At 33.8% G+C, this 21,026-nt stretch overlaps 5 protein-coding genes and 1 long non-coding RNA gene across 6 annotated transcripts; 3 read left to right on the top strand and 3 right to left on the bottom strand.

Annotated features, from left to right (window-relative positions):
* Positions 1-18: 18 nt before the first annotated feature.
* LOC126918406 (protein lethal(2)essential for life-like) lies at positions 19-1,130 on the top strand. Its single transcript, XM_050726282.1, has 2 exons — positions 19-455; positions 736-1,130. Exons 1-2 carry the CDS (start codon positions 134-136, stop codon positions 981-983), a joined length of 570 nt encoding a protein of 189 aa, XP_050582239.1. The 5' UTR covers positions 19-133; the 3' UTR covers positions 984-1,130.
* Positions 1,131-1,938: 808 nt separating this feature from the next.
* Positions 1,939-3,057, bottom strand: LOC126918404 (protein lethal(2)essential for life-like). Its single transcript, XM_050726272.1, has one exon. It carries the CDS (start codon positions 2,856-2,858, stop codon positions 2,274-2,276), a length of 585 nt encoding a protein of 194 aa, XP_050582229.1. The 5' UTR covers positions 2,859-3,057; the 3' UTR covers positions 1,939-2,273.
* LOC126918402 (protein lethal(2)essential for life-like) lies at positions 1,939-12,377 on the bottom strand. Its single transcript, XM_050726271.1, has 2 exons — positions 11,405-12,377; positions 1,939-2,069 (listed from the first exon to the last, which is right to left on the bottom strand). The coding sequence occupies exon 1, from the start codon at positions 12,198-12,200 to the stop codon at positions 11,616-11,618; it is 585 nt and encodes a 194-aa protein (XP_050582228.1). The 5' UTR covers positions 12,201-12,377; the 3' UTR covers positions 1,939-2,069; positions 11,405-11,615.
* Positions 9,750-10,464, top strand: LOC126918415 (heat shock protein 27-like). Its single transcript, XM_050726296.1, has 2 exons — positions 9,750-9,789; positions 10,070-10,464. The coding sequence occupies exons 1-2, from the start codon at positions 9,750-9,752 to the stop codon at positions 10,315-10,317; spliced, it is 288 nt and encodes a 95-aa protein (XP_050582253.1). The 3' UTR covers positions 10,318-10,464.
* An 80-nt stretch (positions 12,378-12,457) lies between the features above and the next one.
* LOC126918429 (uncharacterized) lies at positions 12,458-13,271 on the top strand. Its single transcript, XR_007711330.1, has 2 exons — positions 12,458-13,134; positions 13,202-13,271. It is a non-coding gene; the product is annotated as an uncharacterized LOC126918429 (long non-coding RNA).
* A 535-nt stretch (positions 13,272-13,806) lies between these two features.
* LOC126918410 (uncharacterized) lies at positions 13,807-15,072 on the bottom strand. The gene is made up of 3 exons (XM_050726288.1): positions 14,795-15,072; positions 14,569-14,703; positions 13,807-14,473 (listed from the first exon to the last, which is right to left on the bottom strand). The coding sequence occupies exons 1-3, from the start codon at positions 14,847-14,849 to the stop codon at positions 14,181-14,183; spliced, it is 483 nt and encodes a 160-aa protein (XP_050582245.1). The 5' UTR covers positions 14,850-15,072; the 3' UTR covers positions 13,807-14,180.
* Positions 15,073-21,026: the final 5,954 nt, after the last annotated feature.

Here is a 21,026-nt window from a genome sequence, read left to right as displayed (position 1 = left end):
AGTATATATAGCATTGGGTTGCCGGCATGCGCTGTCAGTATACAGAGATCGAGCAAGGAAGACGCACATATTCTTGCTTCAGTTGCAAAATTAATTCTATCTTCATAGAAATATCGATAAACAGAATTAAAAAATGAGAAGGGGAATAACATTAATTCCAAGATTGTTCTCTCACTGGTGGGAAGTGTTGGAGCAACCACACCAGCTATTTGATCAGCATTTTGGCAGAGGATTACGACCGAATCAACTTTTTTCTTCAATATTTGAAAGAACATCTTTTAAATCATTTCCATACAGTTACAACCAACCACTGATAAATTGGGAACGAGACGAAGAATGTGGATGGTCCATAACGAAAAATGATAAGGACAAATTTCGGGTAATTCTCGACGTACGACAATTCAAACCAAAAGAAGTCGGTGTCAAAGTCGTTGACAATTTCATTATTGTAGAGGGTAAGTGTCTTTAAGATACATTTAATTAATATCCCGAATTTAAAAATGTTAAAAAGAAAATTATATATCGTTTGTCCCTTTTATGATGTAATATTAGCATCTATAGAAGTGACTGCTACCGACTCTTAAAAAAATTAGCTACAATTATTAATAATTGTTACGATATTGTACATTAAGAGGTTTATAGAATGTTATTTTTACTGGAAAACACAAAGACAGAGCAGACGATCACGGTCTAATCTCCAGACATTAAGAGGTTTATAGAATGTTATTTTTACAGGAAAACACGAAGACAGAGCAGACGATCACGGTCTAATCTCCAGACATTTCGTTAAAAAATATTTAGTACCAGATCAATGTGATCCTGAAAGGGCTACGAGTACTTTGTCTACGGATGGTATTTTAACAATAACAGCACCGTTAAGGCCAGAAACTGTTGAAAGCAAGCGAGAAAAAACCATTGAAATCGAAGAAACGGGAAAAGCGATGGAAGACGACGAACTACTGAAAATAAAGCAAAAGCAATAAAAGCAATCGATTTTGTACATATATTTAGTATTTTTACCTGCTTTTTAGTGTGTGCAGATACTTATGAAAATGTATTTTTTATGTGTATTAAAAATTTGAAGATTGTGTATGAGTAAATAATATATGTACGTACACATATTATACAAATTGTATAATGCTTTTTAGCCACCTATATCACTTGTATTCCTTATATTCACTCGGACGGTGTAATTAATCTTTCCAACTATTATGAAAGTTATCAAGCTTAACTTAAGACAAAATAAATTTTTGTGTGGAACGAAATTGATTCAGATAATATTATAGGCAATAGGAGTATGCTATGGCATCCGACTACGTCAGACATAAAGGTTACATCAGATTCCGTTAAACTTATTCGTCACATCTTATTGATTGTGTTACACACATTGCAGAAGTATATGTACATATAACAGTAACTTGGTTATGTTTCTCCATTTTGGAAACAACAAAATCATTAAGTATCGAAATTTTATTTCAAGCAAGAAGGTCGTGTTAAACATATATAGAGAGTTGAGATACAATGTTTGTTATGTAATGTAATAGAAAGTTTATTTCATAATTTTATATTTGCTAACAAAAGATATTAATATAAATTTCCAGCATTCCATAGTATAATATAGTTTTAAATGCAAGATAGATTACATTTCTAATTTATTTGTTAAATAAATAAAGCCAATAAAACATCACAGAGAACGTGACGAGTTAGTTGCTTATTGTTACCTATCATTTTTTACGGATAAAGATAAAAAAACTATTTTATTATAAAATTTCTACACAACTACTTATGATCTTAGAAAATATAAAAATGCATAAGAAACCAAAGGCTTTCATAAAAAATGAAGAGAAGTACACCGCTTTTAAAAATTGTATTATTTTAGGATTGAGAGTAGAATTAAGGATTAATAACAATTAAAAAGTAAAACTCATGAGACTGGTATAGTACTATTTACTTACAAATTTATTAACAAAAAAAATATATAAATTTTACATACTCGCAGATAATTCGTATTCACGTGTTTACAAAACGAAAATGAAGTACATACTAGTAATACTTATTAATATAATTACCTATTAATAACTTATATTATTAATATAAGTTAAGTTATAAGTTATTAATATAATAATTAATGTAAATGCAACGACTAGAGTATAACAATGTTGTTCGTTATAGTTTATATCGAACGATAAATACACGATTGTTATATTAAATAGAAAATATAATAAATGTTAGAACTTTACCATTAGAGGTAGAATATGATAATAATGGAACTTTTAATTCTCTTCTTTTTCTTCAGTTTGCTTCTGTTGTTGCCACTTTAGTGGCTTCATTTGCATTGCTGGCTTACCAGTCTGTTCTATTATTATTACTCGTTCGTTTTCTACAATTTTTTGTTCCTTTCTTGGAGCGTTAATACTAAGGACACCATCTGTCGATAACTGCGATGTGACTTGATCGATGTCACATTGTTCCGGAATCAGATATTTTCTAACAAATTGACGAGAAATCCAACCATGTTCGTCGCGCTTCTCTTCATGTTTTGCGGTAACGATGACAAAGTTGTCGACAACCTTAACGTCAATTTCGTTTGGTTCAAATTGTTGAACATCGAGCATGACTTGGAACTTGTCCTTATCTGCTTGAACAGTCGAGGTGCTTCTATCGTTGTTATGGAATAGTTCAGCCAATAATCTGTTAATGTAAGCATTCCTTTTCCGTGGTTGTAGACATAATCCCAATCGATTTGGCGTCATTAATTGTTCCGGATAGAGACCCAATCCGAAATTTTGATGTGGCAGACTGTGCAGGCGATCCAAAGTTTCCCACCAGTCAGAAAACAGCAATGGTGCCAAAGACATTTTGCGATGATTTAGCTTGATTAGTGGTAATGTACCAAGGTATGTAACAGGATACTCTTGTTCAATGAAATTTCGTTAAATTCGCACAAACTCGCGATCTTCACTGCTTAGTTGCTAACGAAACACTGATAAAGGCATCGTCCACTGGCTGTATTTATCTGCGAGTATGCGCAGAGCATAGGTAATCACAACGTTTCAGGAAGCTTCGAGTAATGTCCGACTATTGAGCGTTGCATCATATATGTATTGTCGTATGTATGCACTTACATATAACATAAGTAATACATATTATATATTGTATATATACAATATTATACATACATACAATTACGCTAATAACCTATATCGACCCAAAAGTTTATATGTGCATTTACATATTAGAATGTATGTCAAAGTATAGAAAAAGAAAAATATGTTTTGATAAAAATTTTCTAGAATTAGACTATTTCTTCAATAGAAAATTGTGATTTTTGCTTTACTTTTGTAAACATTTTTCATTTTTTTGAAATCGTAAACAGTTTTGGAGTCAAGTATAGAAATTTTATTACAAAACATTTTTTTTGAGTTTGTTTCCCTACTATAAAAAATGATTAGTTTTCCTGAAAATGACGTAATTCTTCATATTTTGTCTTATATATAATTTAATATTGGAATAGTGTGTTATGGAAAATTGAGAAATTATTAAAATTTTGAATATTTTCATATAAATGTGCTTGTTTTAAAAGGAATATATATTAGTAATTAATTACTTATTTAAGATGATCTTGTTAAACAAAAATTTTCTTAATTCATAAAACTTGATAACTGTTGAGTATTAATAAGTTTAATTTCATTAATTTGATTTATTTTGAATGTTAATTTGTTCTCATTTGATATGTGTTGTAACAATTAGCATAAAATTAAGGGACACTGGATTTAGAACATTTTTTTAAGTACGTTTGTAATGGAACTTCATTCAATGGAGCTGTCAATAGAATGTAAAAAGCGGTTAATTTCCAGGTAGGACTCTTAATAATAATGAAAGATATAATAGACTGTTGTCCAAAAATTACATAATGGAGATAGAGAATTCGTGTCTTCTTGAAATATCAAGATTTTCATGAAAATTTGTTTTAATAGAAATTGCACTCCTGCTCGGACAGCCGAGGAGGACGGACTTGTTTAGACGGTCGTCCTCTCCAGGTATAAGTGAACAGTGAAAAAGTGCTTCAAAGTAATAGTGCTGCAAAGTGATAGTGAGTAGGAAATAAAATAGCAATGCAGATACCAACTATAAACATAGCAACAAAAGGAGAAACATATTATATAAAAAACAAACAAATTAACATGGAGACAGAAGAAACAACAGAGCATCGGGGACAGGAAGATGGCAATTCAGAATATGAAAGATACTACCAGGACGAAAGATGGAAGCTAGCGAAGGCTAGCAAAAAACGCAAAACAACTACAGACATAAGTGCCATAGGAAACCCAGCTACAGAAAAGCAGCGATAGCTGCAAGAATTACCATTAAGTAACTCCTTCAGCTCACTAACGGAAGAAATAGACGCTGACCCCATAAATAAAACCACAATCCAAACAAATCATATTACAAAACCACCACCAATCTTTGTTGAGGCCCAAATAATAGACCCGCTCATCGATCTACTAAATAATCTAGATGAGAGAAACAACTACACAATAAAGCAAACAAAATTGGAACAAGTAAAAATACAAACAAACACCCCAGAAATATTTAGGAAAGTTATAAAAGCATTAAAAGAAAAAAATGCTATTTACCACACGTATCAGCTTAAAACTGAAAGGAGCTATAAAATTGTCATAAGAGGATTGCATCCTAAAACGAACATACATAAACTAAGCGATGAGTTAACTAAAATTGGTCATCAAACAAGAACAATAAACAATATAACAAGATTCGACACAAAGCAACCATTACCACTATTCTTAATAGAACTGGAACCCAGAAACAATAACAAGGAAATATATGATATCAAACAAATACTAAACACAATAGTAACAGTCGAACCACCACGACACAAAAAAGATATACCTCAATGCATGCGGTGTCAACAATACGGACACAGTAAAAATTATTGCAACAGAAGCCCAGCTTGCGTCAAGTGCGCAAAAAATCACTTAACTATACACTGCCCATATTCTGGAAAAATAGAAAAAGTTAAATGTTACAACTGTAACGGAAACCACCCAGCCAGCTATAAAGGATGTGAAGTAAGAAAACAATTACAACGTAAACTGTTCCCGCCCCTACGAAGCAGGACAATCACTAACACACAAGCCCAACAGGACAGCACAAAACCTGAAATAATACCAAATACAGAGCAAGCAATAAACACCAAACCTATCAGCACCAACACCATTGGTGGTCTAAGCTATGCTCAAGTAACCAGCCAATCAACACATACACACAACCAATACCACAGCAATAGTAACAATGACACTGCAGAAATCAAAGAACTGCTCAAACAATCCATAAACAACACCGAAATGCTAACCAGAATGATAAGCGAACAAAACGCAGTACTCAAACAGCAAACCCAACAAATCACAGTCATGCTACAACTAATTACAAACGTGCTAAGCAAAAAATAAAAACGGACACTCTAAAAATAGCAGCCCGGAACTCAAACGGCCTACAACAACGGGCCCTCGAAATTAAAACATTCATATACAATAATAATATAGACATACTACTTGTCTCAGAAACACACTTCACTACAAAAAGCTACTTGAAAATACCATACTACACCATATATGATACCAAACACCCCTCAGGAAAAGCTCACGGAGGGACAGCAGTGATAGTCAGAAACGATATCAAACATTATCTACACAGCCAAGTTAACAAAGAATATTTACAAGCAACCACTGTTACAGTTCAAACTAGCAGCAACTACTTCCAGTTGTCAGCAGTATATGTGCCTCCGCGACACAAAATAACAACACAAATGTGGGAAGAATACTTCCAGGACCTAGGGCACAAGTACATCGCAGCGGGAGACTACAACTCAAAGCACACGCTTTGGGGGTCAAGAAACATTACACCTCGAGGCAGAACACTGGAAAAATACATTAGAAATAATAACCTCAATATATTATCCACAGGAACACCGACACATTGGCCGACTGACCTGAACAAAAAACCAGATCTTCTGGACTTTGCAGTTACAAGGGGACTAAACACAAATAAACTAAAAATAACACCCAACCTCGAGCTCAGCTCCGATCATACACCCATAATAATTGAATACAGAAACAAACCAATACACTATAGCAAACCAGAAACACTATGCAATAAAACCACCAAATGGCAAACTTTCAAAGAAATAATAGAAAGCAAAATAAACTGCAACATCCCGTTAAAAACTTCTGAACACATAGAACAGGCAGTAGCAACATTGACAGCAACTATTCAAGAAGCAGCAAGGACAACCACTACACCCGAACCAACCAGCAGACAAACAATAACAATCCCGCAAGAAATACTCGACAAAATCAAAGAAAAAAGAAAAGCAAAAGCAAAATGGCAAAAATACAGAACCCGAGAAAACAAAAAACACTTAAACAAACTTGCAAAGGAAATAAAAAACAAAATAAAGGAGCACAACGATAACGAATTCGCAAAGTTCATAGGGACACTCTCCACACACGAGAACACCAACTATTCACTATGGAAAGCCACGAAAAAAATAAGGAAGCCAATAATACCCGTCCCGGCAATCAGAAAAGTAGATAACACATGGGCAAAAAGCAACGAAGAACAAGCTGAAGAATTCTCCAACCACCTCTGCAACACATTCACACCACACATTATCAACAACAGCAACCTCAAAAGTCATACGGAGGAGGATCCACAAACCACTACTACCACAACCGACAAGGAATACACCATACCTAAAACATCAGCACAAAAAATTAGAAACATAATTGATAAAACAAAAAACAACAAAGCGCCAGGAATCGACCTAATCAATGGTAAAATCTTGAAAAACCTTCCACCAAAAGCAATAAGACTAATGACAATGATATTCAATGCAATTCTAAGAATTCAATACTTCCCCAAACCATGGAAATTAGCACAGATCAAAATGTTACATAAACCAGGCAAAGACCCGCACCAAACTGCATCTTACAGACCAATATCACTGCTTCCAGTATTTTCCAAAATACTGGAAAAAATAATATATTGCCGGATAAAAACAATAATAGAGACAAAAAAACTAATACTGGATCACCAATTTGGTTTCAGAAACAAACACTCCACGATAGAGCAAATGCACAGGCTTATAAACGAAATAATAGTAGCACCAGAAAACAAGGAATACTGCACAGCCCTCTTTATAGACATAGAGAAAGCATTCGATAAAATTAACCATGAAAGTCTACTACAAACAATTAGGAAACAATTCCCGGAGCAAATACACCACTTAATAAAATCCTACCTAAGCAGCAGAACCTTCGTAATAAAAATCAAGGACACACATTCTCAAGTTAAAGACATCAAGGCCGGGATACCACAAGGAAGCGTCCTAGGCCCAATACTATACACATTATACACGGCGAACATACCAACAACTACCAACAGCACAGTATTGACATTCGCGGACGACACAGCTATACTAGTCAGGCATACTAACCCAGAAACGGCAGTCAAAATACTACAAGAACATATCATAAAAATAGAAAATTGGCTACAAGAAAAACAAATAAAAGCAAACCCCAATAAATGCAACCATATTACATTCACGCTACGAAAAATGATACCACCAAACATCCTATTGAACGGCACGCATATAACGCAAACAAAGCATGTCAAATACCTAGGACTTCACTTAGATCAAAAACTCACCTGGAAACTACACATCAAATCAATAGTAGAAAAAATACAGAAAACAAGGAGACAAATGCATTGGCTAACAAGCCAAAAATCCAAACTAAGCACAGAAAATAAATTAAAAATATATAAAACGATCATAAAACCAATCTGGACGTACGGAATACCACTATGGGGGACGGCAGCAATGAGCCATATAAACAAAATAGAGGTAATACAGGCTAAAATCCTCAGAACAATAGTAAACGGACCTTGGTACGTCAGAAACGAAGATATACGAAGGGACCTGGGAATGCCAACGGTCAAGGAAGAAATTAGCAGATACTCCGAGAAATACAAATCAAGAATAGCAACACACATAAACCGGCTAGCTGCGGAAACATACAAAACCATAAATATGGACAGAAGACTAAAAAGGAAGCACCCAGCAGACCTAATAAAGGACATAAACTAAGAAACACGAGGATGGTACCCCGCTGGGGGTAGCCACCAACATGCTAATTTAACCGTTAAAAAATTCCACCAAATGTCCAAATTGGACAAATTGTGAATTTTAATAAATAAATAAAACAATAAAAAAAAAAAACGTTTGTAATTAGTTGTAGCATGACTGTGATTTGTTGGGTTTGCTGTTTGAGTACTGCGTTTTGTTCGCTTATCATTCTGGTTAGCATTTCGGTGTTCTTTATGGATTGTTTGAGCAGTTCTTTGATTTCTGCAGTGTCATTGTTACTATTGCTGTGGTATTGGTTGTCTGTATGTGTCGTTTGGCTGGTTACTTGAGTGTAGCTTAGACTACCAATGGTGTTGGTGCTGATGGGTTTGGAGTTTGTTGCTTGCTCTGTATTTGGTATAATTTCGGGTTTCGTGATGTCCTGTTGGGCTTGTGTGTTGGTGATTATCCTGCTTCGTAGGGGCGGGAACAGTTTGCGTTGTAGTTGTTTCCTAGCTACGCAACCTTTGTAACTGGCTGGGTGTTTTCCGTTGCAGTTGTAGCATTTAACCTCCTCTATTTTTCCCGTGGATGGGCAGTGTATCGTGAGATGATTTTTTGCGCATTTAACGCATGCCGGGGTTCTATTGCAATAGTTTTTAGTGTGTCCGTATTGTTGGCACCTTATGCATTGTGGGATTTCTTTTTTATGTCTGGGTGGCTCCACATTTATTATTGTGTTTAGTAATTTTTCTATATCGTATATTTCTTTGTTGTTGTTTTTAGGTTCTAGTTCAACTAGGAATAGCGGTAACGGTTGTTTGATATCGTATTTGTTGATGTTATTAATTGACCTTACCTGGTGTCCGATTTTTGCCAGTTCTTCACTTATTTTTCCGGTATTTGTTTTTGGGTGTAGTCCCCTGATTACTGCTTTGTAGCTTTTGTCAGTTTTGAGTTGAAAAGTGTGATACACTGCGTTTTTTTCTTTTAGTGATCTTGTAATTTTTCTGAATATTTCTGGGGTGTTGGTTTGCACTTTCACCTGGTCTATTTTTATCTGTTTGATGACATAGTTGTCTTTCCCTGCGGTGTTGTTTAGTAGTTCGATGAGAGGGTCAATTATTTTCGCATCTATGTATATCGGTGGTGGTTTGGGAATACGGTTTGTCGGACTTTCCGTTGGGTCCGTTGCTGCCTCTTCTGGCAGTGCGCTGAATGGATTGTGCAGCTTGATATCTTGTAGCCATTCTTTTTTTTCATATGTATCAATTTTCCTCGCGCTTGCGAGCGGGGTTACCTTCCGTTTTTTGCTGGAGGTTGCCACCGTCCAACTTTCTTCCTGGTGTATTGGTATGTTTTGCTCCCCGTCGGATTGTGTTGTTTCCATAATATCATCTTTTTTCTCTACATATGTAGAATCTGTAGCTTTATTTATGAAATATGTTTCACCGGAATTAACTATTTTTATTGGTGGAATCTGCATGATTCCACGTTTTGTCGATTTTTGGCGTTTACTTTGTCCCTTTCTCTTCCCTCTTGCCGCACTTTCACTGGAGCACTGTTTCGCACATCCGTTTAGGTCGCCTGCCCAGGCGGAACTATGGCTGTCAAAGTCGTTGACAATTTCATTATTGTAGAGGGTAAGTGTCTTTAAGATACATTTAATTAATATCCCGAATTTAAAAATGTTAAAAAGAAAATTATATATCGTTTGTCCCTTTTATGGTGTAATATTAGCATCTATAGAAGTGACTGCTACCGAGTCTTAAAAAAATTATCTACAATTATTAATAATTGTTACGATATTGTACATTAAGAGGTTTATAGAATGTTATTTTTACTGGAAAACACGAAGACAGAGCAGACGATCACGGTCTAATCTCCAGACATTAAGAGGTTTATAGAATGTTATTTTTACAGGAAAACACGAAGACAGAGCAGACGATCACGGTCTAATCTCCAGACATTTCGTTAAAAAATATTTAGTACCAGATCAATGTGATCCTGAAAGGGCTACGAGTACTTTGTCTACGGATGGTATTTTAACAATAACAGCACCGTTAAGGCCAGAAACTGTTGAAAGCAAGCGAGAAAAAACCATTGAAATCGAAGAAACGGGAAAAGCGATGGAAGACGACGAACTACTGAAAATAAAGCAAAAGCAATAAAAGCAATCGATTTTGTATATATATTTAGTATTTTTACCTGCTTTTTAGTGTGTGCAGATACTTATGAAAATGTATTTTCTATGTGTATTAAAAATTTGAAGATTGTGTATGAGTAAATAATATATGTACGTACACATATTATACAAATTGTATAATGCTTTTTAGTCACCTATATCACTTGTATTCCTTATATTCGCTCGGACGGTGTAATTAATCTTTCCAACTATTATGAAAGTTATCAAGCTTAACTTAAGAAAAAATAAATTTTTGTGTGGAATGAAATTGATTCAGATAATATTATAGGCAATAGGAGTATGCTATGGCATCCGACTACGTCGTAACATAAAGGTTACATCAGATTCCGTTAAACTTATTTTTCACATCTTATTGATTGTGTTATACACATTGCAGAAGTATATGTACATATAACAGTAACTTGGTTATGTTTCTCCATTTTGGAAACAACAAAATCATTAAGTATCGAAATTTTATTTCAAGCAAGAAGGTCGTGTTAAACATATATAGAGAGTTGAGATACAATGTTTGTTATGTAATGTAATAGAAAGTTTATTTCATAATTTTATATTTGCTAACAAAAGATATTAATATAAATTTCCAGCATTCCATAGTAAAATATAGTGTTAAATGCAAGATAGATTACATTTCTAATTTATTTGTTAAATAAATAAAGCCAATAAAACATCACAGAGAACGTGACGAGTTAGTTGCTTATTGTTACCTATCATTTTTTACGGATAAAGATAAAAAAACTATTTTATTATAAAATTTCTACACAACTACTTATGATCTTAGAAAATATAAAAATGCATAAGAAACCAAAGGCTTTCATAAAAAATAAAGAGAAGTACACCGCTTTTAAAAATTGTATTATTTTAGGATTGAGAGTAGAATTAAGGATTAATAACAATTAAAAAGTAAAACTCATGAGACTGGTATAGTACTATTTACTTACAAATTTATTAACAAAAAAAATATATAAATTTTACATACTCGCAGATAATTCGTATTCACGTATTTACAAAACGAAAATGAAGTACATACTAGTAATACTTATTAACATAATTACCTATTAATAACTTATATTATTAATATAAGTTAAGTTATAAGTTATAAGTTATTAATATAATAATTAATGTAAATGCAACGACTAGAGTATAACAATGTTGTTCGATATAGTTTATATCGAACGATACATACACGATTGTTATATTAAATAGGAAATATAATAAATGTTAGAACTTTATCATTAGAGGTAGAATATGATAATAATGGAACTTTTAATTCTCTTCTTTTTCTTCAGTTTGTTTCTGTTGTTGCCACTTTAGTGGCTTCATTTGCATTGCTGGCTTACCAGTCTGTTCTATCATTATTACTCGTTCGTTTTCTACAATTTTTTGTTCCTTTCTTGGAACGTTAATACTAAGGACACCATCTGCCGATAACTGCGATGTGACTTGATCGATGTCACATTGTTCCGGAATCAAATATTTTCTAACAAATTGACGAGAAATCCAACCATGTTCGTCGCGCTTCTCTTCATGTTTTGCGGTAACGATGACAAAGTTGTCGACAACCTTAACGTCAATTTCGTTTGGTTCAAATTGTTGAACATCGAGCATCACTTGGAACTTGTTCTTATCTGCTTGAACAGTCGAGGTGCCTCTATCGTTGTTATGGAATAGTTCAGCCAATGGTCTGCTAAGGTAAGCATTCCTTTTCCGTGGTTGTAGATATAATCCCAATCGATTTGGCGTCATTAATTGTTCCGGATAGAGACCCAATCCGAAATTTTGATGTGGCAGACTGTGCGGGCGATCCAAAGTTTCCCACCAGTCAGAAAACAGCAATGGTGCCAAAGACATTTTGCGATGATTTAGCTTGATTAGTGGTAATGTACCAAGGTATGTAACAGGATACTCTTGTTCAATGAAATTTCGTTAAATTCGCACAAACTCGCGATCTTCACTGCTTAGTTGCTAACGAAACACTGATAAAGGCATCGTCCACTGGCTGTATTTATCTGCGAGTATGCGCAGAGCATAGGTAATCACAACGTTTCAGGAAGCTTCGAGAAATGTCCGACTATTGATCGTTGCATCATATATGTATTATCGTATGTATGCACTTACATATAACATAAGTAATACATATTATATATTGTATATATACAATATTATACGTACATACAACTACGCTAATAATCTATATCGACACAAAAGTTTATATGTGCATTTACATATTAGAATGTATGTCAAAGTATAGAAAAAGAAAAATATGTTTTGATAAAAATTTTCTAGAATTTATAGACTATTCCTTCAATAGAAAATTGTGATTTTTGCTTTACCTTTGTAAACATTTTTCATTTTTTTGAAATCGTAAACAGTTTTGAAGTCAAGTATAGAAATTTTATTACAAAACATTTTTTTGAGTTTGTTTCCCTACTATAAAAAATGATTAGTTTTCCTGAAAATGACGTAATTCTTCATATTTTGTCTTACATATAATTTAATATTGGAATAATGTGTCATGGAAAATTGAGAAATTATTAAAATTTTGAATATTTTCATATAAATGTGCTTGTTTTAAAAGGAATATATATTAGTAATTAATTACTTATTTAAGATGTTCTTGTTAAACAAAAATTTTCTTAATTCATAAAACTTGATAACTGTTGAGTATTAATAAGTTTAATTTCATTAATTTGATTTATTTTGAATGTTAATTTGTTCTCATTTGATATGTGTTGTAACAATTAGCATAAAATTAAGGGACACTGGATTTAGAACATTTCTTTCAGTACGTTTGTAATGGAACTTCATTCAATGGAGCTGTCAATAGAATGTAAAAAGCGGTTAATTTCCAGGTGGGACTCTTAATAATAATGAAAGATATAATAGACTGTTGTCCAAAAATTACATAATGGAGATAGAGAATTCGTGTCTTCTTGAAATATCAAGACTTTCATGAAAATTTGTTTTAATAGAAATTGCATAATTAAGATTACAATTTTTTAATTTAAACTTATTAATATAAAAGTAATGTGTCTGGCGTAATATTGTATGTTTTATTTTATTTTCTATATGTCTAAATATGAAAATTGGATTAAAAAAGCAACTACATAAAAGCTATTTCAGTTATTTCAAAAATCACAGCGCAGGTAGGAATTTTGCTATGTAGTTATATATGAACGGATAATAAACAAATACCAGGAAATTTCAAAATTAATAAAAACTTTTTCCATCTTTTGTGGCATAGCTTCCTCTTGCACTGAACTGCTCAATTTTCCTTATTGTCAAATTTTCATGTACTATTTAAGGTTCATCTGTCATAAAGCAATTTTTAAAAAATAAAGCTACTCTTTTTGTATAACTATGAATTTTTAAATTCCCCTTCTCTTCCCTTAAACATAAATCATATTTAAAGTGTAATTTATGCCTTGATAATTTTCATAAATAGATACAACGCATCTATAAAATATCAGTTTTATTAAAGTTTTGATACAATTAATTATATGCATCTAACATATATGTGATAAAAATATAAAAATATAAAAGTTAACACTTGCTTTGTTAAATATACATTTAAAAGGCAGTTTTTTCTTCAAAAATGGACGGAATCTTACATATAAAAACATCTAATATTTCCTGATTGATTATTTAAAAAGACAGCGATCTATATGTTTTATATATAAAAATAGTTACTCCTCATATTGAAATGATTATTTACACTATATACAGCAATTTACTACTTAGATTTATTGCATCCAAATGCTAATCGAAGTAAATAGACTGAACTTAATTTTCCAAAAAAGAACCAATAAATTTATGGTACAAATTTAATATTTAGAACACATTTCGTGTTGCAAATTGTTGTATTATGATACCCAAAAGTAATAATACTGTTGATACAGTAATATTATCAGCATTGTTACATCTATGGTCAAAGTAACAAAAACACCATGTTACTTCATCATAATAATCTCTATGAATATCTAATTGCCAAATAGAATTATTTACATAATGTCCTAATTGAACATCTTTTGCAGCTGGTCGGCAACCTTCATACCGATCAGCTGGAATATCTTTTCTAAAGCTACGAACAGAACTTAAACAATCACGTGTTATCATGGTTTCAGCTGAAATATATATTAAAAATATAATTAATATATTGATAATAAATTAATTTTTAGTTGTATCTAAGAATACGATACATATATGAAAAAGAAATTACCTCCTTTTCTCTCAATAATTTTTATACATTTATCATCATATTCTGGACAAGTTTCTCCCCAGTACCATAACCAATTTAAAGGAGTGCCACACCCAGGTTGATTACTATTACATCTGTAGCAGTATAAGCTGTCTCCTAAAATATAATGTATATTATAAAAATAATATCAAAAACTAGATTAACCATACTCTTTACACAATAACAGATTTAATTGATTTAATTTTACCTTTATTAACAAGTACAGTCAATAAGACAGCAATAAGGAACATTCGTTTATTCATTTTTGTAATGTAATACGAAAATTTTTGATCTAAGGCGTTTTCGATATCAAATTGACAGATTTATTACTTTGATGCTAATCTATGATATGTAATACAATAATATATAACAAGTATCTTAAATGTTACTGGAATGACGCCAACAATAATATTTACTGATACTAGCTTTACTTTTTTGACATCTTTACGTATTCTGTATGTATATGTACATGATATATTCTGTTAGTCTAGACCTAGGATATATGTTGGTAACTCTGTTGTTGAACAGTGACACTTCTCGTAAGATTCTAGTGATTTTGTGTATAGCTTACAACTGGTGCCTTTTTATTTTCAGTATATTTTCTTTAAAATTATTGTATTTAAATTATTGCATCATATATGAAACTACAATATTTTTAATAATTATTTGTTTTAAGCCAATACTATTTTATTTTGTTACAATATTTCTTCGTTAATGAATTGACAGATTTGTCATAAACGAAACATCGGTCATGGTTACGTAAACAGGTTTAAACACTCCTAAACCGGAAACATAGAAGAAATCGTCTAAAGATTGACTCGTGCAAAATCAACATGGAAGACAAGAAAGGTCTCTCTCTCTCTCTCTCTCTCTATATATATATATATATATATATATATATATATAGTGTGAGCAGAACAGAGACACTTTACTCATGTCTGTCTGCCTCGCAAGAACGAGAACCTTGCTGTCTTCCATGTTGATTTTTCATGATTCAATTTTCAGACGGTTTTCCCTAGTGAATGTCGAGATATGTTTATATTTTCGTGTAGTGAATTACAGGTCTATACCGACGAGGTGCAGAATAGACGTGATATACAATATGCAATGCATTTTCGTATTTCACATTATCATTGTTCCTTATCATTTTTCTATCACATGCGATGTTATCGATTCAGTACAATACTGGTTTGAATTGGAACTAAAGTTTTCTATATGACTTACTGTTCGTAGAATATATATATAGGTAATTCTCTCAGCGATGATAGTTTTGAATAATGGATTTTCCTTGAATTCCTTCAAATTCTATAAGAAATACCCATGAGAAAAATATTTGTGTGAAAACATATAAAAGGGTAAGAAGTTCTCTACATTTCGCACTGATGGTAAGCGAGTAAGGAGTTGTCCGATAAGTGGGGACCTCTGGCTTACAAATATTAATATCAAATCTTTTGTTATGTATTTCTTTCAATTCTGTTTAATTAAAATTAAAGTTTCGTTTTGAAATCAAAGAACAAGTGTTTTGCGCAACGATTGTATATATTGAATACTGTATTTTTTAAGTTTAATTCTATAATTTGTAATTAAAAATCTTGTGAAAATAACTGTAGTATTTAATATTTCAGCATGTTTAGAAAAATTGCAATTTTTATTTTAGTTTTACGTTATGAGGCAATTATTAATTTATTAATTTTTAAACGTAAGAGCTTGCAAATATGTTTAATGTATTATTCGATAGGAATACTTATTTCAGTATATCTCTCAAAATAAATTAATATATATATATATATAAATTGATGATTTTGTATACTCTGTATACTGCATTAATAACTATTAATGTATGAACATAACTAATGTCTTGGGTTACGAGACTCGTGCAAATCTAAGAGAATAAACAGGGAGGAAACGTGGTATCTTGCTGCCATTCTTGCTGCTGGAATTGGTGGCACTATATTACGATCGTAGGATATCGTTTAGAGAAGTCCTCATTGTCGCCGAACGAGATCTCCGGATTTTGTCCTTATCCTCGGACAAGCGGCGAAAACTTTCACGATAAACTTGACGGGAATGTCCTCGAATCGCTGTTTCTGTCCCTGTTACCTCTCCCCTATCACCGTTGCTCGTCGCTTCAGTCACAATCGACCATCGGTGGGGTTTTCCCTTCGAACGCTGGAAACGCGATTTCGTAATCTCGAAGAAAGTATATGTATAGTTGCACCTTCTTCTTCCTTGCATCGTTTCAGATACCAAGATATAGATACGGAACAGGACCAAAGATTCGAGGCGGAGAAAATATGCGAGAGACCGAAGAGTACGAGATATCTTATGGATTCTGAGAGTAGTCGCCCGAGGCGTTCAACCAATTAGTTAACTCCACGGTACTTCACCCTCGAAACCGCTAACGAAGAACCTAAGCGAAGGAAGAAAATCGAGAGGATGGAGGGAAATCCAGATATTCCTTGCGAGGTGGATCCTGGTTACTGCGTGGGTTCGCCCGCGGCTCTTTCCGCTGTTACGACTGCCCTCTCTGAGAACGTATGCCATCCCCGCATCATGTTTTGCTCGTTTTTACTTGCCCTCCTGTTTATTTCGCTAAGTGTCTCACAACTAACTGGATTTCGATTAGCGATTCTATCATCGAACTGCAAAGATTACACGTGACACAGCCGACGTATAGTCGTCAAACAAGTTTCTAATCCAGAAACCAGAAAACCAGTTTCTATTTCGAGAACGAAATATTACTAAATTGAAATCATTAGTAGTATCAATTTTTGCTTAAAACTTTCTAAATTTTAACTTGAAGCTTCTTATGAAAAATTTCTTTAGACAATTTTTTGTTTTGTGGCGGTATAGATGTTTTACGACTACATTTCTATTCTGCATACACTTTGGTAGGTAAAGGTCCCATATCGCGCAGTATGCTCATTTGCTTTCGCATATTTACTTTTGTTTCAAAATTAGTCAAGGGAAATATTTAGTTTCCCTAATGAGATATTTCGCCTTTCACTTGTTTCTCGCTGATGCGAAACTTTTAGTTCGAAATATACTTATTTTCAGCGAAAATTCTGTTTCCATGTCCATGTATTTACTTGCTGCGAAGCACAAAGCAACTACTGCACAATAGACGCAGAAATTTGTCCCATAAACAGATATGCCAAGGTGAATAAATTCAAAAGACTTAATGAAATAATAAAGACTGTACGCATATTAAATTGGATATAGAAATTATCCAATTCGTTTCATAAACACATAGTGAAAAAACACAATGATTTTGTAATTCTTTGTAAATATTTCATAATTCATATTTTTTAAATTCGTAGTATCATCATTGTTCGAGTTTGTGCACTAAAAAATTGTTAATTTATAAGAAATTTTCTCTTTTTCCTCTTTTACGAGTCTACAATATAATCAAAGAGTAATGTTACCGCATGCATCAAACTTCGACTTCGATTGGAATCATTTCGATCTTTCCCCCTTTGTTTTTCCTCCTTATTTTCCCGGAAGTTCAGGCCGCAGAACGTAAAGGGTAGTTCAACGAGATCGCTAAGTTTCCATCTTGGTTGCCATTTAGTGCTTTGAAAAGTGCCTGAAGCAGCGAAACCTGTAGACAAGCTTCTCGAATGGAAAGAAGAGGGGGACGAAAGAAAGAGTGGGAAACAAAATAAGAAAAGTTTAAAATAAAGCAGAGATATAAATATAAAAGTTGATAATTAGAAATCAATTTATAACAATTATACGAAGCAAGGATAATGAGTATTAGTTTTGATAAATAGAATACATATAATAACATAAGAAAATATAAATAATGCTAGGTCAGAATTAAAAAATTGCTATTAAATAAAATTGATTTTTGTTCTTGATATGTCAACTTCGATGTAACTTCAACTCGAATGCAGGTTACGTTTCGCGCGAATCCGGTCACCTTGTCACGGCGCGTTTATCAAATTCTTGTTTATCGAAGCCTTGAGTAAATTGGCTTGGAAGGTGGGCACTCGGTCGCGGAGAGATTTATGGTTACCACTGACTTCCGTGGAGTTTTCCACGCAGAGTGGCAGACTGGTGTCGGAGACGCGATGCTCTCACGTCGCTCGCAACGTGACGGCATAACTTTGCATAGACCGATATGTATGAGCCACCTACGCGTCATCCGTATGTACAAACACTTCCAGTCGAATCTTGTGATCGAGATAAGGCGTTCGGTTTCGAGCACGAAGCACGACTCGTTGGCATCCACATCGCAAGATAAGTTACGACGCGAATACGAAAGAGTCGCTTCTCTGCAAATTTATAGGGAATCGTCTTCTTCTTCCTCTTATCGCGACAACTTGTGTAAATGCACCAACACGCTAGAATCGACTCGATCACGCGCCAGAACGTTTGTTCACGTCGCGTCGCAACATGTGGAAATTTTTAATTCGCCTGTGCCATACTATATGTGTTGAATGTCGGCGAGCAACAAAGTCGATATAGATTCATCGATGATTATATATTCGAGAGGAATGAGCGACCTAATTCAGCTCCGGTTTCCATGACATTTTCCTTTTTTTAAATTTCCTTTTTCCTTTATTTGGTCAGTGAGATCTTTCTCGTTAGAAACAATGAACAAACTCGCTCCAAATGATCGAAAAATTACTGCGTGTTTGCGCGCGTAATATGTATTGACAAATGTATACAATGTTTTCCGGCGATTCGTAACGAACGATTTTCTTTTGCACCATTTTCGACGCGACATTAGGGTGTATAAAAATTGGAACTGTATGTAACTACCCCCATTTTGGTATTTGGCGAGATATGTAGTTTCACGAATAATTCATAGTATAAAATTACAGACGTAGATACCGGACTGAATTAATTTACATGTAGGTTACTTTTTCCATTTTTTAATTTTCTCAGAACTCGTTAAATCCTTTTCACACGAACTCTAATATGCAGCAATTCCTCAGGGAAAGTAAATTTACGTTTCCTTATGTACTCGGCATGTAAATCTTGACCTCGAAACAATTTCGAACTTAAAGCTGGTTCGCGAATGCAAATACCTCGCAATTGGGTGAACGGTATTCCATGGTAGAAATTGACTTTTGTAATTTTTATCGAATCGAAGCATCTCTACCTATCTAGCGCGAAACATAGTACAGAAAAGTTAAACGCGGAACGTTACGCGTGAATTTTTAATGTACTTCCGCGGTATATTATACTAAAATATTAAGAATCTTTGACAGTTTGCTTGGGTTACGTTGATTATTTATCTCGTACTTTGAATTTCGTTGGATAATTTAATCGCGTGAGAAAGCGTGAGAAAGTATGTTGTACGTAATTACGCAGGCTTGAGCAAGCTCGTAAATTGTTACAAGCTGCCTTTTTGGAAAGTATAGAGGTAGCAAGAGATCAAACATCTTTGTACGTAAGAATTAACAAATTTTTAAATTACCTTCGTCTACTTTAACGTGACGTATGGTTATCCATAAACGGACAGTGTTAACAATATTAATCGCTGTTAATCTATCCTACGGTTCAATTAATCTTCAAATAATTGACATTGAGTGCATGTAAATTTCCCGATCGCTTATAAATTCTATCAATAACGATTCCCACGCTGGGAACGGGCCGGCAGAACAAAATTTCTAGGTCGCCTCAATATTATTCCCTCTCTCGCGCGTAATTTACGCATATCGATGTACCGATGCAATTTTTTCCGGTCTCTCTTTTTTTCCTCTACCTCTTTTTTCTTTTTTTAGCTCTCGTTCGTTCATGATCACGGAATTTCTCGTAGATTTAAAAAATCCACTGTTACGTTGCCGAACGTTTCATCCGGTGTACAAAACGCTCGTAGTTTCGCATCTATCGACTATCGACACGCGTACACGCCCATCTCCTCTCACCCCTTTATACACGTGCGCGCTCGCGTGTGGAAAACGGAGATGCGGCTCACACTGTCATTTATTTCGTTCTGCGTACGTACGCCAGGTTTCCAGCGTATAAAAAAAGCCCTTTAACACGGGTGCAGTTGAATTTGGTTTTAGCTGGTGTTCTACGTACGCGACAGAGGGCAGGGGCAAGAGAGAGAGAGTTGAAACGTGCGTGTGTTCAAGATACGTTGGATATCGGTATTGAATGCGATGTTCATACCTCCGTACTCCTCGATAGTACTTTTCCACGCATCGCATCGTTCGGAGATAGAATTTCGATTTGCTATACATACGTGTACTATATATACAGCTGTGAAAAAGAATGCGCGAATTGGGCCACTGGACCAATACTGCGTGTTCTACCTATTCTATCCGTTGCTTCTCTTTCTTTGTCTCCGATCCCTTTGCTAGATGATACATAGTTTTACTCTTTGAGTTGCTTAATTTTTTTTCCGTTTCGATCCGTTTTAGAGTCGACGGATTGTTAATCTGTTAATGCATGTCTATCGTTGATCACGATTTAGACGAAAATGG

Source organism: Bombus affinis, chromosome 7 (assembly GCF_024516045.1).
Source record: "Bombus affinis isolate iyBomAffi1 chromosome 7, iyBomAffi1.2, whole genome shotgun sequence".
Lineage (NCBI taxonomy): Eukaryota > Metazoa > Arthropoda > Insecta > Hymenoptera > Apidae > Bombus > Bombus affinis.
Note: the sequence above shows the minus strand (reverse complement) of the source record. Positions and strands in the feature narration are given on the sequence as shown.